This window comes from Lonchura striata, chromosome 12 (assembly GCF_050655825.1).
Source record: "Lonchura striata isolate lonStrDom1 chromosome 12, ASM5065582v1, whole genome shotgun sequence".
In the NCBI taxonomy this organism is placed as follows: Eukaryota; Metazoa; Chordata; class Aves; order Passeriformes; family Estrildidae; genus Lonchura; species Lonchura striata.
The window spans coordinates 5,604,325-5,625,059 of record NC_140714.1 but is presented as its reverse complement, the minus strand read 5'-3'; the positions used below and the strand labels follow the sequence as shown (position 1 = coordinate 5,625,059).

Genomic DNA, 20,735 nt, shown 5'->3' with positions numbered 1-20,735 from the left:
ACATCTGAAAAATTAAAATGATACTGTTCCATTCTGTATGTGGCTTAAGAGGAATAAAACTTGTATGTACTGTCATTGGCCTACATACAAGAAAATATATATAAAGCCAAAATGATAAAAACATTTTATAAAGACATTTTTAGATAAAAGGCAAATATGTTGGAGTATAAGAGTATCACCCAATTGAAACTAAATTTCAATGCATTTGATTTCACCCACTGTCACAAAATGCTGAATGGAAGAGTACAGGCAAATTAAACATTTTTCTATTTTATAGAAAAGACAAAGTCAATAAACATGTTCATTTTTACATTTATTTGACAAAATGGTATACACAGTATTAATCTTTGCACAGTGGATGGTTTTGAGACCAGAATTAGGGACACAGTGTGTGTGACAACATTGCACAAACAGTTCTTCCACAGAATCTTCACTTTCCAGTATTAAAATATACAAAATAGAGTCTGACTCTTATTTATTGTGGTGAGGTAAACATTTCTTCCTTCAGATCAGTGTGGCTTTTATGCACCTTCAAGAAAGCTGCTAAGGATACCCTTCTCCTTCATTCTGTCAATAGCTACAGACCTAGAGGCATATTTATTGCTGTTCTAATGGTCACACATTTTTATCATGAGCAATATGTAGAGAAAGGAATGGAGAAGAAAAAACCTGCAGGAATTGATGATAGCAACCCATCTGCACTATTTGTGTCAGGAGCCAAAGATTGGTGCAGATTATTCATTTTGAATGTAACAGTTTTAATGGAAATGTCAAGAAAAATTTATTTACATTTTTCTAAGCAGAACATGGTATTGATTAGAGCTGCTCAAAAAAAAAAAAAATCACAATTAGGAATTTATTTCACAAATTTTTATATTTCTGCCCATTTACAAGTCCAGATCATAATATCCCCTCATTTGTTCACTGTTCAAATTTATTGATGATTTTCAGCACATAATTCCTGGGCAGAGTGAAATTTGCACAAAGTTCTTTAGTTACACAAGATCTTCACTATTGCCTTCTGTTCCCTGAATGAATGATTTGTGTAACTAACAGCTTGAATTTTGACTGCTAAAAAGAGTATATAATCAAAATTAATCTTGGTCAATATCTGAGTACTGAAACTTAGGGTTTTTTTTCTTATACATACTTTTATTGATGCCTGAGAAGTCAAATACTTTCAAAATGGAGAAGTTAATTTGTGTTTTATTCCAAATAAATTAGAAATGGTTGTTGGAAGTTAAATCAGCTGAAGAATTCTCCATGCTCCTGAGAGAAAACTGCTTCAGCTTCTCATCTTTAAAACCTCACAGCAGTGACATTCTCACAGAAGAGGATATTTTTAAAAGTTAGCAGCCATTTCCTTAGTGGCAGAAACCTCCTCCTGGAGCCCCCTGGATGGCATTGCTACACCTGGAAGTACAGAAGGGTGTTTCCAAAAACTAGAAAATAAATGAATCACATTTCAATGGTTTATAGGCATGGCAAGAGTGGGAGTTCCTTTCATTACCAACTACTCAGTCCCTTTTCCTATTGTGAGGTATCCATTGGCATCAGCAAAAGAGAATCATCTTAAGGCAAAACCAGTGACGTCCAAAAAAAAGAAAATAAACATCATTCATTTGAATAAAAATAGGATTGTAAGCACAGCTTTTTACATTATTGCAAAAGTCCGTAAAAAATATAAACCCACTGTTAGTTTGCTGACTCTTTACAATATAAAAACACAAATGAAAATATTGTGAAATAGGTGACCTAAAAGTGTTTACTAAAAGAACAATTCTCTTGACAGAAGTCAATTTTTGAGACAGAATTTCTCACTGTGAGTTTAACAGTGACAATTTTGAAAGGAGAGACCAAATTACAGTTGTGACTAACAAAATCACCAAAATTAGACAAAGACATACAAACTTTTGAAGATTTTAGCTGCAAAATTTCTGAAGCCCAACTTGCAAACTATGGCCTGGGTTGGTCAGGTATCTCCAGTTAATTCCCCCAAGCCTGATCTCTGCTTAGGAGAACTCCATTCATCCTCTGGAACAACAGCAGGAATGATGCAGAAGTACTTTCCATGAGAATGACATTCAAGGAGTTATTTTTTGGCCACACTTGCCACTGCCTTCTTTGCTGCATCCTCAAGGTCATTGGCAGATGTGATGGGGAGTCCACTTTCACTCAGAATCCGCTGAGCTTCGTGGACATTGGTTCCTAAAAAAACACAAAACACTGACTAGAATTAGTAATTAATACTAATGAATAAAAGAACATCTCCTAGCATGTCTCTGAAAAATCAGGTAATGCCTCAAACTGCACATCATTTCAGTTCAGCAACAGCTGAAATGAGTGCCTGAGACTGAGCTGAGCAAAAGGAGCTCTTAATTCCAGTGACAATTGTGGCAGACAATGCAATCTGATGGTGGCACTTGTGTGCACAACAGGGGCTGGGTGAAGATTCCAGGGTCAGTGCAGCATCCCCTGGTCAGAGCCAGCAGGCACATCCAGCAGGATGGGTAATGGGATCATGTGCCAGGCTCTTTTTAAGGCATTTATTAGCCACAGTCAGCTACAGCTAACCAGCGAGTCAACAAGAACTAAAATTCACCTGTGATAACTGAAGGCTGGCAAATGAGCTGTTGAAAGGCAAAGATTCGGATAATCCTGAATATTTAACCAGGTTTAAGCTGCTCATGAATATGTTTTTGCATTTTTACTAAAAACAGGGAATACAAAGGTCTCTGAAGTAATTCAGCATGACACCAATTCCTCCTCTGCTGCTGTGCTAAATTATTATAATCACAGAAACATTTAGGTTGGAAAAGACCCTTAAGATCTTCAAGTATGACTGGAAACCCAGCACTGCCAAGTCCACCAATAAACCATGTCCCTGAGTGCTATGTCTACCCTACCTCAAGTAGAAAATATGATTACACAGCACAAGGGCTCCAGTTTGTATGGAAAAAGCTCAATTTCAGTCAATAGACTAATGCAAAGGAAAGGAAAAAAATCTGAAGCTGCAAAAGATATTTCAGGAAAATACATTTTCCCCACTTTCCTTGTCTAAAAGGCAAGAGCATCACCTTCCCATTTACTCTGTCTCATTCTTTTTGGAAAACTAACAGAAAATCTGAATTCTCCAGAGCTTTCTGCAGCAAATCCAAGTGACACTTTTGGTCACTGCTATGCTCTGCACCACAGAACCTGGAGTCAGATATCCTGCTGAGGAAGCAGAATCCACACTTTGGGGTCACACACCAGTCACAAGCACAAGAACCCTGAGCTGATCTCTTTAGAAGCATTTCTATCCTCCTCCTCCTCCTCCATGTCATGTTCCTTGATCATTTGCCATGCCAAAATGCTTAATTACTTTGTAATTCCTAGACCCAGCAAAATGAATTTTAATTATATTTGGAGCTATACACTAATTATACCCTTAATTATTAACCAAGCAAGAAGCATACTATTTACTGTGCAACTTCCAGAATGCTCATTTTAGAGGATGACTTTTCAATTTTTTTTTTTTTTTTAATCAGACTTCATAAACCATCTGAAATGGTACCACAGAAGCAGAGCATTTCAAAAGCCTGTTTCATCAGCGTGCTCGAGTCAGGATTGCCACTCTTGGAGTTGAAAGGGGACCAAAGGCATCCTTGTCACAGCACTTTGTGATGGGAGAGGCAGGAGCAGGAAGAGGAATGTGGGACCCATCTGCTCCCTCTGCAGAACAGGTCGTGCTTCCCATCCCCGTGCAGGGGACACGCTGCAGGGTTTGTGTGGCAAGGTCAAAGGCATCTGAAATCTTTGACAGAAGGGGGATTTGGTTGCTTAGTAACACCCAGAACTGTACAGAACTTTTTCTACAGAAAAAAAAACCAAAAACAAACCAATATTGTGGGCAAAAAAAGGAGCATATTTGATTTTTGTGCAAGTATCCTATATAATATAATGTGGAGGCTGCTACTTGTCAGCCCAGCACTGCACAGGGGAGGCAGGAGCCATTCCCAAGGTTCTGTTTTCTTTGGAGTCCCTCACATTTGTACAATGATACCCAACATGCCTTAAAGGTTTTGTCTTTTATTTAGATATAAGTGTGACACACATTTTAAATAGTCAAGAATGTACTAATCTCTCTAATAGGATTCTACAGGACAAAGTGTTATGAGGAGAAAAAAATGGGAAGAGGGAAATTTTCCTGGAAATTTTCCCACACGGAAAAGAATATTGTGGTGTTTGTGATAGCCATGTATTTAAAAGTAACTTTTGCTCTTCACTAAGTGGCCAATATTAATTCACTAACGGGTCAGAGAGGGAACAATGCATTGGATCTGTTCTGCACTGCATTGATTGCTCTCCACACCACTTGTCTAACATGCATTACAAAATCAATACAAAACACAGGTCCCTGAGAAGGGAGGGGGAGTTTATGCAGGGAAATGAAATGATGAAAGCTGAAAAAAAAGCCTCACTGCAGTCAAAAGTGTACAAATACATTTTCTATTTCATATATAAAACACTTTTATAGGCAGGCCATACAAATAAACACAATTTTCAGCAAGCACTTCCTTTGCTGTAATTCTCTTTTTTTTTTTTTTTTTTTTTTTTTTGTGATAGCCTTTTATCTCATTGTGATTAAGTATTTTAGCTATGTGGAGAATATGGAAATTATAATGATCCCTGCTAAAAGCAGAGGTAAAAGATTTAAAATTAAACATTCCAAAAGCACTGGAAACATTTAGGAATCTACAAAGAATACCATCTTGTTGCAACAGATGTTAAAATAAACAAATAAAGAATCCCACTATGCCAGCATTAACCTCCTGCCACTGGATGGTGTCAGAGAACTGTAAACAGAATCCCAGGCTATCAGAATAACCTGCCCTTCACCTACCCTGCAGCCAACTTAGAAAAGGTGAAAATTCACAGGGCTGGAGGCTGTGGGGCTTTTGTTGTTGCTAGGTTTTATTGTTTGGGGGTTTTGGTGTGGTTTTTTTTTTTTTTTTTTGGTTTTGTTTTTTGTTTTTTTTAACTGGATTCTATGAAGAGAATGGCTTTCTAATTAGAAGCTTTTGTCTTCTGACATATATTACTGTCAACAACACTCCATAAAAAACCTGGAAAGATGCAATTTTATGGGCATGTACCTTCAGGCTTTGTAATCTAAACATCCTCCTGTGAAAACCTGGCTGCTGGAACAGCCTCTCAGTCTGTGTAAATGCAACCTCACATTTACACTTCTGTGGACTTGAAATCTCTGCTACCAGTAGCAAAGCAAACGTATTTAACTCATTACCGAAAGAATCCTAATAATAAATATTCTGCCTAAGCATGTCTCTACCAGTGGTAAGGCCACACCAGCACACCCTGTGAGAGGCTGAATGAAGATCAAACAAATAAAAACACACCCAGTCACACTCCACATGCAGGATTTGGATGAAGTTCCCTTTTCACCTGGCCTGCCATAAACCCATCAGGAGCAGGATAAATGGTCACTGCTTAATGCTGATGCTTAGAGAGGATGCAGGATTCTGCATTTCATAATGCCATTGCTGACTTTTCAGGTAAATAAGCTATAAGGGGATAAGACACAGTTATATACATTTGCTATGTGCTAACAAAGAGATGAATAATATAAAAATACTCTGATTGACCCAAAACATTTTGCTATGACAAAAAAAAGTCACCAAATGCAGAATGTCAGTTATTATTAGTGACATGAGCAGGTTGTGCCTGTGTTAGAATCCCTGGCAAGGTCCAGCTTTGCCTGCTGCACTGCTGAGTGCACTGAGCCAAATCTGCCCCAGCAGGGATCCAGCAATGCTCTCCTGTCTTCCCACAGCCTGGAAACTCGTGGCCTCTCATGTCCCAGAGACAGCTCTTGGAGAATCAGGTCTGAAGTTCATCCCTAGTTAACCTTCAACATTGGATTTGAGGTTTGGCCGGTGCCAAGCTCTAATTAGTGACCTTTAGGTACAGGTCACTAATTAGAGTTTTGGTGGCTTGCACATCTCACACCTGTTGGCTCTGCAGTCAAGAATAAACCAACTTCTACTACCTACCTGTAAAAGACAATTAAAGTATTCTGCCCACTCCATTTTCCCTTTCCTAACTTAAACTTTCCCCAAAGAATATTTTAATCTCTCCCTCTGCCTCATGTTTACATCCTAACAGGGAAGGGCACATTTGAATTTGTGCTGAATGTTTAAACCCAAGATGTCTGAATAGGCTGATCTGAATGAAGTTGTGTGACTTTGCAACATCCCATTCTTCTCTCTTGACAGGCAATTTGGGATACTAAAAATCAAAAAATCAGGCACACATACTAAACTATACCTGCAAACAAGATACACAAGCTGGAGCAAAATTTCAATTGTGTGTAAAAGATTTCTGAAGATACTAGAATGTTTCAGATCTGAAGAACACACAAGATCACTGATCACATGAATGAAAAATATAAAAAAATTGCATTCAGACATGTGAATAAAAAGCAACTTGTTTCTATCTGAATTTTCACATATTAAGTAGTTATGATTCCTCCCAGTCCTTCTTGCCCTATGACGAGAGAAGGAGAGAATTCATTTTTTGAAAGAGAGAGGATGTAAAATTTCCAGCATAGGAAGCAGATATCTAACTCACAATTCTGTTTTATTCTTCCCTCTTTTCATCTAACTATGAGCTACATAAATGAGAAGTGAAGCTTGGCTTCCCTTCAGCACTCCTAGTCAGTTTTCACAAAACTTAAGTGAAGTGTATTATATTTTAAAAGGGAAAAAATCCTGCATAAACCCAGCAGCAGTTACTTTTCTATCTGTAGAAGATGAAATCTGGAATATGTGGTTTCTCCATTTGTCCATGAGCTTTTTAAACAATAATCCTGTGTCTCAGCTGGTGAGTTCTTTACTGATAAGGCAAGCAAACATATGTAATTATAAAGTTACCATTTTCAAAGAGCAGAGTAATCCTTTCTTTATCCACTGGTAAAACGGCTTGTAATTATTATACAACTGAGAACAAAGATTTGTCCACAGAATCCTACTAAATCAAGACAGATTTGACTGATTAAAACTCTAGTCATCAAGACACTTGTAGCACAGTGCATGTGGGCAAAGAGTCTTTTAAGTGCAGGTCACAAATCTGTTAGATTTATGGGAATAATCACAAACCTTATGCTGGGAAAATGTTAAAAATGGAAACCCAAAAGAGTGCTTGCTCCTTTTCCTCCTTTTGAACTGTAAAATGTAATCAGTGATGTTTTAAAAAGTCTTGGGTAGTCTTATTACTTCCACAGTATTCATAATTAATTCAAAATCCTTATAAGTTTAAATAACCTGGTGTGAGTTCAAAGAACAATGAAGATGATTAAGGATCCAGAGGGACTGATTTCTGAGGAAAGATTAAAAGGACCAAACACACATGTATTGCTTGGTTACGTGATTAAGGAGGCAGAGAAAACAGCAGTGACTTGCTAACAGTTCCAAAATACAACATCTGAAGGTTATAAACATCATAGCTCTTTGTTTAGGATGAACATGATGAATGAGAGGAGGAATTAAAAAAACTTTTGAGGTAAAGATAAAAGTGGGAGTTGGCTGTATTATACTGGGAGAGAGCTTCCTAAAGAAAATGTGGTGCTGCCATTTCCAGAGTCAGCAAGCAGTCTAGGAGAAACATTATCACAGCTGTAATAAAGAGGGAGTAGTGCTGGGAAGATGGTAACCCAATGATGTTTGCATCTCAGCCTGTATTTGACACTCTGAAAATTCAGCTTTGATCCCTGTGGGTCGAGCAGTAAATGACTCAAAGGCCACAGGCACAAGAGGAACTGGCACCTCTGCAGGGCTTTCACTCTTACTTCTGTACAGTCATGGAATTACCAAAATTACAGGAGAAAGGCCAAGCAAACACAGTGGCAGACCCAGCAGACTGCAGTTTAAAATGACCAAGTTGCTCTTCTCGTTTCTTTTATAACAGTTTCAAATATCACAACAGAAACATCTTGCTCATAGGAAAAACTAATGGTTTTTGCAATATCTTCATTTAAAAAGCAGCACTTAAAACAGTTGAGAAGTCTCACAGATCTGACAGATAAACTTTTTCCCAGCTGTGGAAGACAGGAAAAGTTTTTTTGCTATGACAAAAAGTGAAACAACATTGCCTAGAGCTGATAAACAATGAGATTTTATATAATGAAACTTTCCTGCTTCTAAGCAACATCCATCAGTCTCTCCTTCATCCATATTAAACTTTTTACTCAGTCTCTTAAGGTGTTGACTGGTGCTGCGCCATGCAAAGAAAATTTTCACCATTTATTTCTAAAATCCATCTTAGGGTATTTAAACTTCCCTGCACTCACCACAGCAGAATCCCTGCCAGCACGTGCAGTGCAGCATGAGGATGAGGGAGGGGAAGGCTCTGCTTTCTCCTGAAACTCAAAAGGAGCATCCCTCTGCCCAAAGGGCTCCATGGGCACTCTGCACCCTCAGGAATCCTGGTGAGGGTAATTTTTGAGAAGTAAAAAGCCTGATGTACTCAGAACATGCTTTCCTCTCCCTTCTAGCACAGTGTGAAAACCACCTCAGTATTGCATCTCAGGTGCATAAGGGGATGCATTTCCTCCTTTCATCACCAATGCAGAGTGACAGGACATTTTATGCTCTTTACACACACACAAACATGAATATGGAGGGTTTGGAGTACGAGCCCTTAAAACTCACCCAAAAATCCCTTTGTTTTCCAAACCTACTAGGCCAGGAAGAAATATTTTCAGCTTACCAGGGTTGTGTGCTGATTGCAATCAAGGCACTTCTCACTCAGTGGCAGAAGGTTCTCCCTCCTCCAGGCACTTCTCAGAAATTACAGACAGAACTCCACACTCACTGCTATTAAAGTCTGTAACTACCAAAGAGTGCTTGTCCTCCCCTCTCTATAGCTTTTTTGTTTCTTGTGAAACAATGCTGGATGCACTAAAGAAAAAAATAATCCTTACCATTACCAAATCTTCTGGTTTTTATTGGATTTTAGCTGAACTGAGGAACATGTTACAGTACTTTCTGTCTCAAAAATACTGTTTCTAACATCTTTTAATTGACACAGGTGTAAATTTAAAACAACTATATTTTGCTGCAGGTTTAGCAATAATGGAATTGCTTTCAGTAAAAAAAAGTGAAAAAGAAGTACATTCCAGTAAACACAAACTTGCATCAAAATAATTCCTATTTGCATTGCAAATCTTACAAGCAAACTCATAATGCTTCCATTGCAAACTTTCATTGCTTCCAGTATCATCAGAGTCCATAAATGCAGAAATATGAGATTATTGGCTTCAGGTTGTGCTATGGCTGAAGAATTGGACATGTTCTTATTGTGCAATATGTTCAGGAGAAGAAGAAATTCTGAGTGAATTACTGAGAACCTGGGGGATGATTTTGTCTGAATCCAGCAGAACTCACCTTCCAGTCTGACCACCAGAGGTACTTTCAGCTCGAGCTCTTGGCAGGCTTTGGTGATACCATTGGCTATGATGGCACAGTTCACAATCCCACCAAATATGTTTACAAGGATTGCTTCAACCTGTAGGAAAGAAACCAAGGAGGAATTGAGTGGGGGAATGGTTATGTTTTGACTTTGTTTTTAAAATAAAGATCCAAACCAGGATACCAATTCCTCTCTGTCAGGCAGATTCTGATTTATGGAAGGTACAAGCTTCACCTCTGCACTCACAGAACTTGAGCCTCAGTCTATTGCTGCTCCAGTGCACAGCAGTGATTAATTGTCTTGGTCTAAACTGGCATAGTAATTAATGTCATAATTAAAGTATTTCCAAAAAAAAAAAAAAACGGGGGGGGAATTTCTACCTATAAAAATACCTTATACAACCTATAGTTTGATTGTTTTAAAAGTGTATTGAGTAATCATCAGAGGTTGGAGCTCAGAACACACAGGGCATGAATGGGTGATGTACATGCAATGAAATATTCATGTGGACACTTCACAAAACAATCTGGATCTTCACTTTATCACAAACACGACAGAGGAAAAGGTAATAAACTTGCCCTGACTTGATAAAGAGGAGTAAAAATCCCTTCTAATTAACAAGGAGAGGCATGTAATGAAGAGCATTCATTACAACAGGTTAACTGATAACCTCAAAAAACTGCAATTCATCAGTTTCTGGAAAGTGCAATTTCTCCACCCGATTCACAATTAAATTTCCCTTCACAACATACAAGACATCAATACATAAAATACATTAATATGGTTTCTTTCCACTTGGTAAGGCAGCAGAATATCAACCCAAGCCCATACTGCAGTCTCCCAACCATGCTGGGGACACCATAGGGGTGCAACCCTGCTGCTCCTCATCCCACCCTGGGGAATTCCACCCCACAACATTTGGGGTGCTGTACAAGAAGCTTCACTGGGTGTCACAAACGAGCTTTTCCAGAATTGTGTTGACTCAGAACCCGAGAGGCTAAAGAAGGGATTAGGTGTGAAGGAATGAAATATCACTGCATTGCACTGGTGCAGGATGTCAGCTGCAATTATGCTCAACTCACTGCACCCCAGGAAGGGATTCACTGCCCTGCTCCAGGTAGCCAGGCTCATACCAGCACCAGGAAAACTCCCTGAGGCCACCCACGTTTATAGCTCTGCACAATCAGGTTTTACATCTCTCCACTGACAGAATGTGACAATTCACTCCTGTGATGTGCACTCACACAGCTCAGCACTGGCAGTAACACTGCCACCCACAGTGCAAAAGGAAAACAAAACACCTCAACAAATGCTTTACTTCCCATAAGACAGGGACACCTTTCACCAGACCAGGTTGCTCAAAAGATGATCCAGTGCATTTTGAGTTCATGGAGCCTCTGTGTGGCTCATGGCATGGCTTCCTCATCCCAGGCAGAGCACAGGCACCAGAAGGAAATTTATAACCCAGTCAAACAAGAACACACAATTTAGTTGATTTTATAACTCTTCCTTATATTCACATTAAATGCATGCATTTAGCAGTTAAGGGTTTTCTGGATTTTCAGTTGGTGATGCCATTGCAGTTTTTTATTTCACCTTTGTGTTACAAAATCCTTAACTCTGTAGAAGCTACCAAGACTAAAACCATAGAAGACCCCTTCTCTGCCTTGTACCATTGCTTGTGCACACACAAACATTCCTGGTGTTAGGAGATAAAACCTAAGAGGGAAAACAGAGCCCTTTCCACTCTTATCCCATTAACCCTTGTGGCAGAGACCTCTCAATGCCAAACACTTTGGTGTTAAAACATCCTGGTGATGGATTCTAGCAGTGGCACACACCACAAAAAGCTCTCCACCCTTTCTAGTACATCCTCCTAATTCAGGGACATTGCAGCAGACATGTGACAGATCAACTTAACCAAGTGTGTTTACATTATTAGAGATAAGGAGGAGGATTTTATGCCCGCTACAGATATTTTAATTCCTAGCACAGACTTTTTCATTTAGGGATCTGCTTTTCAGCTTTCAAGCTGAATTCTAATCATGTCTTCTAATCCATTGGCAGCAAAAGGGAAAAAAAAAAATGAAGGAGGAAATTAGATGCAGCTTGGATAATTGATGTTTGTGTGCTTGGCTTTAATAAAAATACACTGTTAAATTAGAGAGGAGTCTAAAAGGATTCAATCAATAAGAAACTGAATCAGGTAGGGAATTCGATCTTGGGTTTTATTGTAATCTTCCAAATAAGCCAGAAGATCAGTTCAAATGATGCTGAGATTCACTTCAACTCTGCTGAAATCTGTGAACATTGTTTATACATGCTTCTGTAGCCTGATAGATCCTGCATTTCCAGCTGAAAGAACTTTAGCATTCAGACACGGTGGATGGATGAAGAGGTTTTCAGTGTTTCATGTGCACAGAGAATGCACTGTCTCTGTATTACTTAAATCTGTGAGAAAAATAAACCTCCTGTAGCATATCAGAGCCATTATATATCCACATGCTCAGCATCTAATGCCTATGGACTATCAGACATATCAAGGAGAGGGCAAACTGCCTGCATACAAGACAGGTCACTAAACAGCATTATTATTCTAATAACCATTTTTACCTACCAGAATGCCTTATAAATTTTTTTTTTGCATTTCAGCAACATTGCTAAGGAAACAAAAGATAGTAGCATATCCATGGGTCAAGCCTTTTTAATGCAGCAAAACAACTGACAGATGTGAAATCCCCAAAAAAATGTACTTACAACTGATTATGGATTCCTCTGGAGAAATAAGGGAATCCACAATGGCACGGAAATATCACCACCAGTGTTGGTAAAACCCCACAGTCTCCCAGGCCTCAGCACCAATGCTGGGAAGCCAAAGGAATGGAAACTGTCTTCATGTTAGATTTGGTGTTAAATCTTTGCAAATATTGGAATAGGCAGTAATCCCACAGCTCCTAAGTGCTGTATGAACAGCTATGCAGACTCAGAGAGTATTTTCTCTATATATGAAAATACATATATTTATAGATAGTTATATCTATGTAAAATCCATGCCACTTTATTACTAAAACTAATAGTTTTAATTTTCAGCCACTTTTTGGTAGAGTCAGCCTTGACAAAGCCTGCAATTCTGCTTTGAAGGTTTGGCACCAACAAAAGCCCTACACAGCAAATAAATATAATTGTGTACTAACCAAAGTAATGGTGTTAGGAGATTACAGCTAGAATTGTATTGGATCACCAACACCATCCACAAGGCTACCAGGTTCCACAAAACTAAGAGCATTTGAGGTAGGGCAGAAGCAGCTTCAGCATAGCTGGCTGCTTTCTAAAATCAGATGGAGTGTGTGTGCATTTACTTTATTCTCTTCGCATTATGATTTTCTCTAAAAATGCTCCCAGCCTTAACATAATGCAGGCTGAGATGTGATCATCACACACTTAGTGGAGGCAGCACCATAAAGGATTCCACCTTTCCACAGCCCATCTATAAATCCATACTGGGGACCTCTGGCTGTGTGCTGACCTTCTGAGCCTCACCAACCACTCCAGCCCTGCATGCAAGAACAGAGAGGACAAAAGCTTCACACTTGGCTGTTGTTCCTATTTCCCACTCCTGCTGTCACCACAGAACAACTACACCAGGTGTAGGATTACAGAGTGCTGCAGCACCAACAGGTCCTTCCTACAAGGCAAACTGAGTCTCACATAAAGCAGACATCCAGTCACGGATGCAGTTTGACTTCAATGAGGTTTCATCAGCACAGGGAGATGACCCAAATATAGGCAGCCCCATAAAGAAGCTGTCCTGCTTTCCCTCTCCCACCCAGCTCATAAACATCCTGTGCCTAATTTCTGCTCATGTATTTGAGAACCTTTCTCACAATCCTCCCCACATTATCTCATCTGATGACATCAAAGACCTGCACAGTTTCCAGGTATTCACAGTGTCCAATGCATGCACTGAGACGTTGTACACATCTCTTCACACAGATGCATGAACATTCAGAGAGTGAACTACAAATATTATAAAATATTATATTTATCAATATAATCTCTGACCTTGCTGGAAATTGTGACTTTGAAGTTCAATCCATGTATTTTAGATGAAAACAAGCTATTCAGGAACTGTCAGTAAAACTGTCAGTAAAATTACATCTGCAGCACATTAAAAACTGCACTAGCAAAGAATGTGCTCATGGTTTGTCTGTTGAAGTCCATAAAAAACCACCTTTAATTTCAAACAAACTCAATTAATTTATTGACCCCCCCCTAACTCTTTCATCAGCTGGAAGTGTACTCAGTATGAAGCAGATTGTATTAGTCAAGTTTCCTTCTCCAGGATGCCACAGGACACATCTTGTGGGACACAGCAGGCTTGCATGGTACAGCTGGCAAACATAGTCCTGCTTTGGAGGCTCCCAGCATTTTCTGAGGTTAAAACATGCATCATGTATCCCAGTCCTTCTGGTCAGCAGAGTCATGTTTTGTGTCTACAAAAGCACATTCTTTTACCATATGAAGTCATGAAATTTTCAGGAAATGAGTAAGAAAAGCAAGCTGGCAGCTCACTGCCAGGCATCTGTTCCTTCCCTCACCCCTTCAACAGAACGAACAGCAGTGGAAGGATGATAGATCACTCAAACATGGCCCAGGCTGGGGGATGCTCACATTGCTGGATGCTGGGACATGAGCAATGAAGATCCAGATGTATTCCCAGCCCAGGGAGGGAGAGTAAAGGTGCTGTCACCTACAGCTGCACCCAGACACCCAAACATCCAGAAACCTGACAATCACCATCACATAAAACTTTTCTGTTCAATCCATTCTGATTTTCAGAGATGTTTTACACCTCAAATCCCAGGGAATCCCAGTTAAAAGAAGGGTATTCCCTTTTAAGATGTAAATAGCAATATTAAGAAAAAAAAAACAAACCACTGGGTAAAATGGGATACATAGTTCTTCACTCTGAGTCTAATGTAGTGCATTTAATCCTTTCTACTAGTCCACTGGCATTTAATATTCATTCATTCATTGTTTACCAAATTTGTTTCAATGTGAAAGAAGCAGATTATATCCAATTCTCAATACAAAGTAATAAAATGCCCATACTTGCGTCTTCACTCTTTATCCTTCTGCTCCAACAGATAAGTCAGATGCAAACATTTTTATATATCTCTGTATTATTACAGCTTGGACCACAGGTCAAATGTAACTTTTTCTTATTTGGTTTTGAAATATTACTCTAATCCTCTATCTTTTTTATATCAGAGAACATTTATAGTTCATTTGAAAATAAAGATTAAGCTTTCTGTATCTGAGCAGTATGAAAGATTCACAAACACAGAAACATTTGCTTAAAACACCCACTAGAGGACAGTGCAATTCAATGTGGAAAAGGGATATAAAAATCTCTTTGGAGAGGAGAACAGGGTTATTTTTTCTACTTAAAGCCAAACGATACAATTTAACTTTATAAAAATTATGCAGAATATCATTCTGCCTCACTGGGATGGAACTTTGAAAGTCTGAAAGTGAGAAGTTTTGAGAGGTTGAATCAACAAACAACAAAGTAGGAAAGCTTGCAGTCAGGTGAAGAAATACTGATACAATCCAATTTTGAATGTCTTGCACTATTCTAAAACAGGTCAAGGTTTAAAATTCACTGGCAATGCAACCTCTTTCCCTGAAAGAAAGGAACTCTGATGAACCTTCAAAACACAGTTCAGATTTTTCTGCCTAGGTCACCCCAACTGCTAGGTAGGAAAAGCAGATTAAGGATTTTCCCCAAAGCTAATTTTTGGTCTGTATTCAAGAAGTTCCTGAGCAATGCAGATCTCACTGAGAACAAATACCTGGTTCTGGCAGGTGAGAGGACAGGCACTGGAGGGAAGCCTTTTTGAAATGCATCTCCTTAAGTGCCATGCTAAGAGTCCCGAAAACCACATTTTTGCAAAGTCAAAGCTTTGTAGGTCCAGTTTCTGGTGTGCTGAACAGCCACCTACAATTTTGAGTCCTTCCTGCTTATAGCAAGCTCAGGACCTAGAACAGGACAGGAATTTATTGGCATTTGCTGGTTTGAAAACAATTCAGGAACAATCCTCTGCTAACGGAGCAGATGCCAGGGTGTGCCCCTTCCTTGGGGTATGAAAACCAGGCAGGCCAGGAGGGGTCTGCAGCAGGGAGAGCTCTGGTGCTCTCAAATACCAAAGATACCCCTCAGAATGGACCACCAGGAACATCCCTGCTGTGGGATTTTGTCTTAATTCTCTGTAGCACTGGAACAAAAATAAAAATTAAGGGATCAGAGCTCATTAATGGAATGAGATGAAACGATGACTGGCAAATTACATATCAGAATATCACAGTGGAAACAGTCCCCAGAGACTCTCCTTCATTCCTTTGCCCAGCTCCAAGTAGTGCATTTTTGGGAACAGAAATATTCCAATTCCATACACACAGCCTCCTTCAAAATCTCATGGCAGGCAGCAATGTGATCTCAGGAACCTCCATTTCAATGCATTTCAGTGAGAAGTCTCATGCCAAGCCTGTTTTGGGAAGGTCTCCTCCTCTGCAGGACACACACTCTGCCCCCCCTGAGCCCTGGCACAAACACATCCAGCACAATAATCCACCATTCCTTTGCTCTGGGATCAACCTGAGATGTATTTGGGAAGCTGTGAACCATCCCCTGCTCCTGTGCCTGTGTCCCACCTGGCCAGGCCTCAGCCAGGTCCTGCCAGAAGCCACATCTTCCCCAAATTAACACAGAGCAGAGTTAATTAATCCCACTTCATGGTCCAGGCAGAGCAGGAGAGTGCCTGCAGCCATACAGGCATGTTCTTTCACTGATAGGAAGCACAACCAACTCCTAATATAATCCTTATTTAGGATAATAAGGGAAAAGAAAAAAGAGAAGGCAAATAAAAGGTTGAGACCACAAAGTACCATTCTGAAGTGTACTTGAAAATAAGAGCCTTTAGTACTGTTTTGGGTACATAATGCAGCAGGTAGTTGATAGAAAAATTGTAATTTTGGTGCAAATATGGCAGGACAACTTTTCTACCAGATCATGAGTATTTGAAATAAATTTGCTCTGACTCTCTTTTAAATATCTGAGCTTCAATATGAAGAACTGTGGCAGGCACGTTCTTCTCTCTCTCAGGATTTTTTATAGAGGAGCACAGAGGAAAGACAGAGAAAACAATTTCTATTTCTGCTCCTTGTTTTTCCCATGTGGAATGTGTTTGGAGGATTGTTTACCTGGGGTGAGTGCTTGGTTGGATTCTGGTGAGGATTGTTTGAGCTGGTGGCCAATCCAACCCACCTGGGGCTGGACTCTGGAGAGAGGGTCTCGAGTTGAGTTAGAGAAAGTAATATGTAGTTTTAGTATCTTCCTTTATATAGTATATTAATGTATTTTAGCATAGTTACAATAAAGAAGTCATTCAGCCTTCTGAATTGAGTCAGACACCAGCATTTCCTCCCATGGGGTTCACCTGCATTTACAACAATGAACCCCTGGAAGAGCAGAGCAGACTTCAGAACAATCCAGGGAAGACAACTGGTATTGTTGTCCTCTATGTATTTTAAGACTGAAAAACAACACATCATCAGTTCTTCTGTGTCAGATGAGAGCACAGTATTTCAGATTGCCTTTAAATTCCATTTTGTGCACCCAGAACTAAGGGCAGTTGCATGTTTGGGCCTGGTTTGGGGCATATTAATCCAGCAGAGCCAAGAAGCACCCACAGCACCCCTCTTCAGGCACCAGCAGTGCACACTGGTCATTAAATACCCAGGGAATTCCTATTGACTGCTCCATATTAGCATGGTGAGTTACACACACCCTCCAAACCCACTCATCCAAGGCACTTTATACAGCAGCATGACTGCAAGCAGCTCCTCCACAACAGCAAAGTCTATAAAAATTGATCCAATATTTGCTGAATTTTGCCTCTGCACTTCAGATTAATTTCTCAGAGGCGCATCATACACTTTCTCTAATGTTTTTACTGTCTGAAGTTTCAATTAGATTTTTGCTAAGCAATAATCAGCTTTCTGAAAAATAATGCAGCAGTGGCATCATTCTTGAATAGCAACGTGTCCCTGTTACTCCAACAAAATGTTCTGGAGTGTTTCTGTGCACAGTTTCATCATCCTTTGTGGTGTGTTGAAAGGCAAAAAGGTCAGACAAGTTTAAATCATTTGAAGTAACTGCAATCTTCCTCAAAAGAGGCAGAACCTGCAGAGTGGATATATGGATATATATGATGGATATATGGATATCATGGATATATGATGAAATGGAGCTGGTGCAGGATCCACAGTGTGGGCTGCTGCCAAATGAGCTGTTCCAAGAGTAAGTCACACTGGATGGTGTGTTGTGGTGTGTGGCAGCACCTGGAAATTACCAAAGCCAATGCTGTTAAATGGCACAATCACAAATATCCACAACAAGGCCTGACTAAACAGAAATGCTAATTTGATGACTTTCTGTACAGGACTTTCTGTTTAATTTGACAGCCAGTTAAAAATGTATGTATTATCAAGGTATGCCTTGTCTCCTCCTTCTGGCTTGACTTTTTCCTAAGTTGTGCTGGAATGTTCCTTGCTCCAAACAGAGAGATACTTCATAATTCAGGCAAGGAAAAAATCAAAACCAAACCACCAAAAACCAAAGCCCCACTAAGATCTGAAATCTTGATGTGAGTAATATTTGAGGTCCACTAGTGAAATTTATTTCCTGAAACAGAAAGTCACCAGAACCTATCTTTATTTCCTCTTTAGAAATAGCCTCAGAAATCAAAATACTATGTTTATTTAGAATACCAAAGTACTAAATAAAAGTGCCCATCACAAGGGAAAAGAGAGATGAAGAACAGTTATCCTTGTGCTCTAGAAAGACTTGGGATCTTTCTTTTTGTCACCTGAGAAACATCCCTGACTTCTACTCCCCATGCAGAAGAGAATGAAATTCTACAGAAGCTACTATCTAGGTCAGGCTGTATTTCTTAGTGAGACAATGGAAACTTTTAAAAAGGAATTCTGTACTTCAAGAAGCTTAATTAAAGTACAAAAATGCACTGTCATGGGTAATGAACTGCATATATGCATCTGAAATCTCCAAATAATTAAAACACGTTCTTTTACGGTAGCATTGTAGTCATCAAAAATGTGAATTGCTGTCCTCATTAGGTTCCAAATTACTACCACATTAAAATCAGCTCACTTTTAACATGTAGTAAACCAAAACAGAACTAGTAAAATGCAGAAAGGTACTTGGAAGAATGATAAAGACACTGGACAAGCTTTGTATTCAGAATATTCTAAAAAAACCCCACAACTTTCCATCTTAGCAAAGGAAACAGAAGGAGGATTCAGAGCCAGGCCTGAAACTAGCAAGGGAAAAAGTGAACCAGGCTCAAACATTTGGTACCTGCCTCCAGGTAGTTTTATTTCTTAGTCCTTAATTCTTGAAATGAGACAGTGAAAATACAAAAGGGGTCCTTTCACTGTTATTTTCAGATACAGCATACAGCCATAGTTAGAAATGCTGCCACAGGATATTGCTTATGTCAAAAGCTTATATGAGTTGAGAATATATAGCACAAATTCCTGGAAAGAAAACAACCAAAGACTTGTAAATACAAGAGTATCAAAGATCATTAGGAAGCATCCTCAGACACTTGTCCCCTTCTTGTGCTCCTCTTTACCTGCCTCTGGCTGCTGCTGGAGAAAAGAGATCAGATGAAGACAGGTACAAATCTTACTCAATGCAGTTGCATTCTTTCAGTAAAGCAGAGCTTACATTTCTTTAATATATCTATGCAACCCTTTTCTAAATTAAATCACAAAATAGTTGGTGTCTGAGTCATATGTTCCTTTATCAGCATCACTGATTACAAAACTGTCTGATCTCGGCAGTTACCACATAGCATCAATCAGGAACGTGGCACTGGACAAGTGATTTGTGATTTTGATTACCTCTCCTTTTATTTTACTACAATTAACTCCTTGCTCTTTCCTATCCTTTTGAGGATCAGATCCCAATCAGAAAATGGGAACAGAAATTAATGCCTATGATCTTGTCCACATGTAGAAGCTTAAGAAGAGCTTATGTGTCGTCTTCCTCTTGCTTCATCCAGCCTCTGGTGCCTCTGGTGCTCAATCAGAGGGGGAAGAGCTTGTTCCTGGGACATATACCAAGTTCCAGATTGAACAAAGCCCAAGCAGAATTAGGAAATTCTCCTTCCACCTTGCTAAACTCAGCCTGCAGCATGCCCTGACCACCCAGCAGCTCGTGCTTTTCCCAGAGGTCACCAGCAGGACTTGCTGCCACCTCAACATCAGTGAGAATTTTTGTTCCAGAAATGCCTCTTCCAAAGGCTGGCATTATATATTAAAGACATTCAGCTCTGGACAGGACTGCTGAAAGACAGAGAATGATCTTTATCTTCCACAAGGTTTATATAAAGGAATTTAAACAAAACAAAACAAAAAAAGTGCCAGTTTAAAAATTAATGATCAGTATTAACATCCCCACTAAGATGCTAAAGATGCTAAGCTAAGAACTATATTATTGCAAAATGGGATGACTCAGGAGTTGGCAAAGGGGTTATACATAGTTTTTTTGACTGTCTTTCAATTTGCAAAATCATAAAATGCAACTTAACATTTTTTTCCTGATAGCAAAGGGGGAAAGATTGGCCTGAATCGTTGACAAGTAAAAATCAGTGATGTCACTTCAGTCTTCCTAATAATTTAACCTACCATCTTCATCTTTACTAAACTTCTTTCACCTATTTTCTATATTAAGAGGGGAATCACCTTCAGAGAATTAATTATTCGATAATAATCTCCCAACCATTTTCACAAGTTTATCAAAGCATCTTGTAATAAAACCAGAACTGAATGTTTTAGCCACAAACCCAAAGTGATATAATCAGCAAATCAGAACTGTGAAAGAAGTTATAGAGCTACATTAAGAAACAGATGGAGTGAGCCTAAAACAATCACAGATAAGCCAGCATAAAAAAACTTAACTTTAGATTAATCAAGGTTGAGATGCTCAAGGCAACCATGGGGAGTCAAGCACATTAAAATTAACAGGAGATGCATGTAAATCACAGGCTGCTTCTTATATCTCACCCCAGTTCTGTACAGAACAACACATGGAATTGTAGGTGTCCCTGTTAACAACATTCCCTTGCTTTACAAGTGATTTTACAGCATGGTCAAGGAAAATATCTATCTCAAAAAATGGC

General features: G+C 39.3%; 1 protein-coding gene across 2 annotated transcripts in view; it reads right to left on the bottom strand.

The window, feature by feature from the left end:
- Positions 1-296: 296 nt before the first annotated feature.
- SUCLG2 (succinate-CoA ligase GDP-forming subunit beta) overlaps positions 297-20,735 on the bottom strand; it is a 112,765-nt gene continuing 92,326 nt past the window's right edge. For both annotated transcript variants that reach the window (XM_085590324.1, XM_021550959.3), the window contains 2 exons: positions 9,444-9,564; positions 297-2,208 (listed from right to left, as the gene is read on the bottom strand). In XM_085590324.1, coding sequence (XP_085446450.1) covers positions 2,093-2,208; positions 9,444-9,564 — 237 coding nt within the window. In that variant the 3' untranslated portion in view covers positions 297-2,092. The remainder of the gene's footprint in view (positions 2,209-9,443; positions 9,565-20,735) is intronic.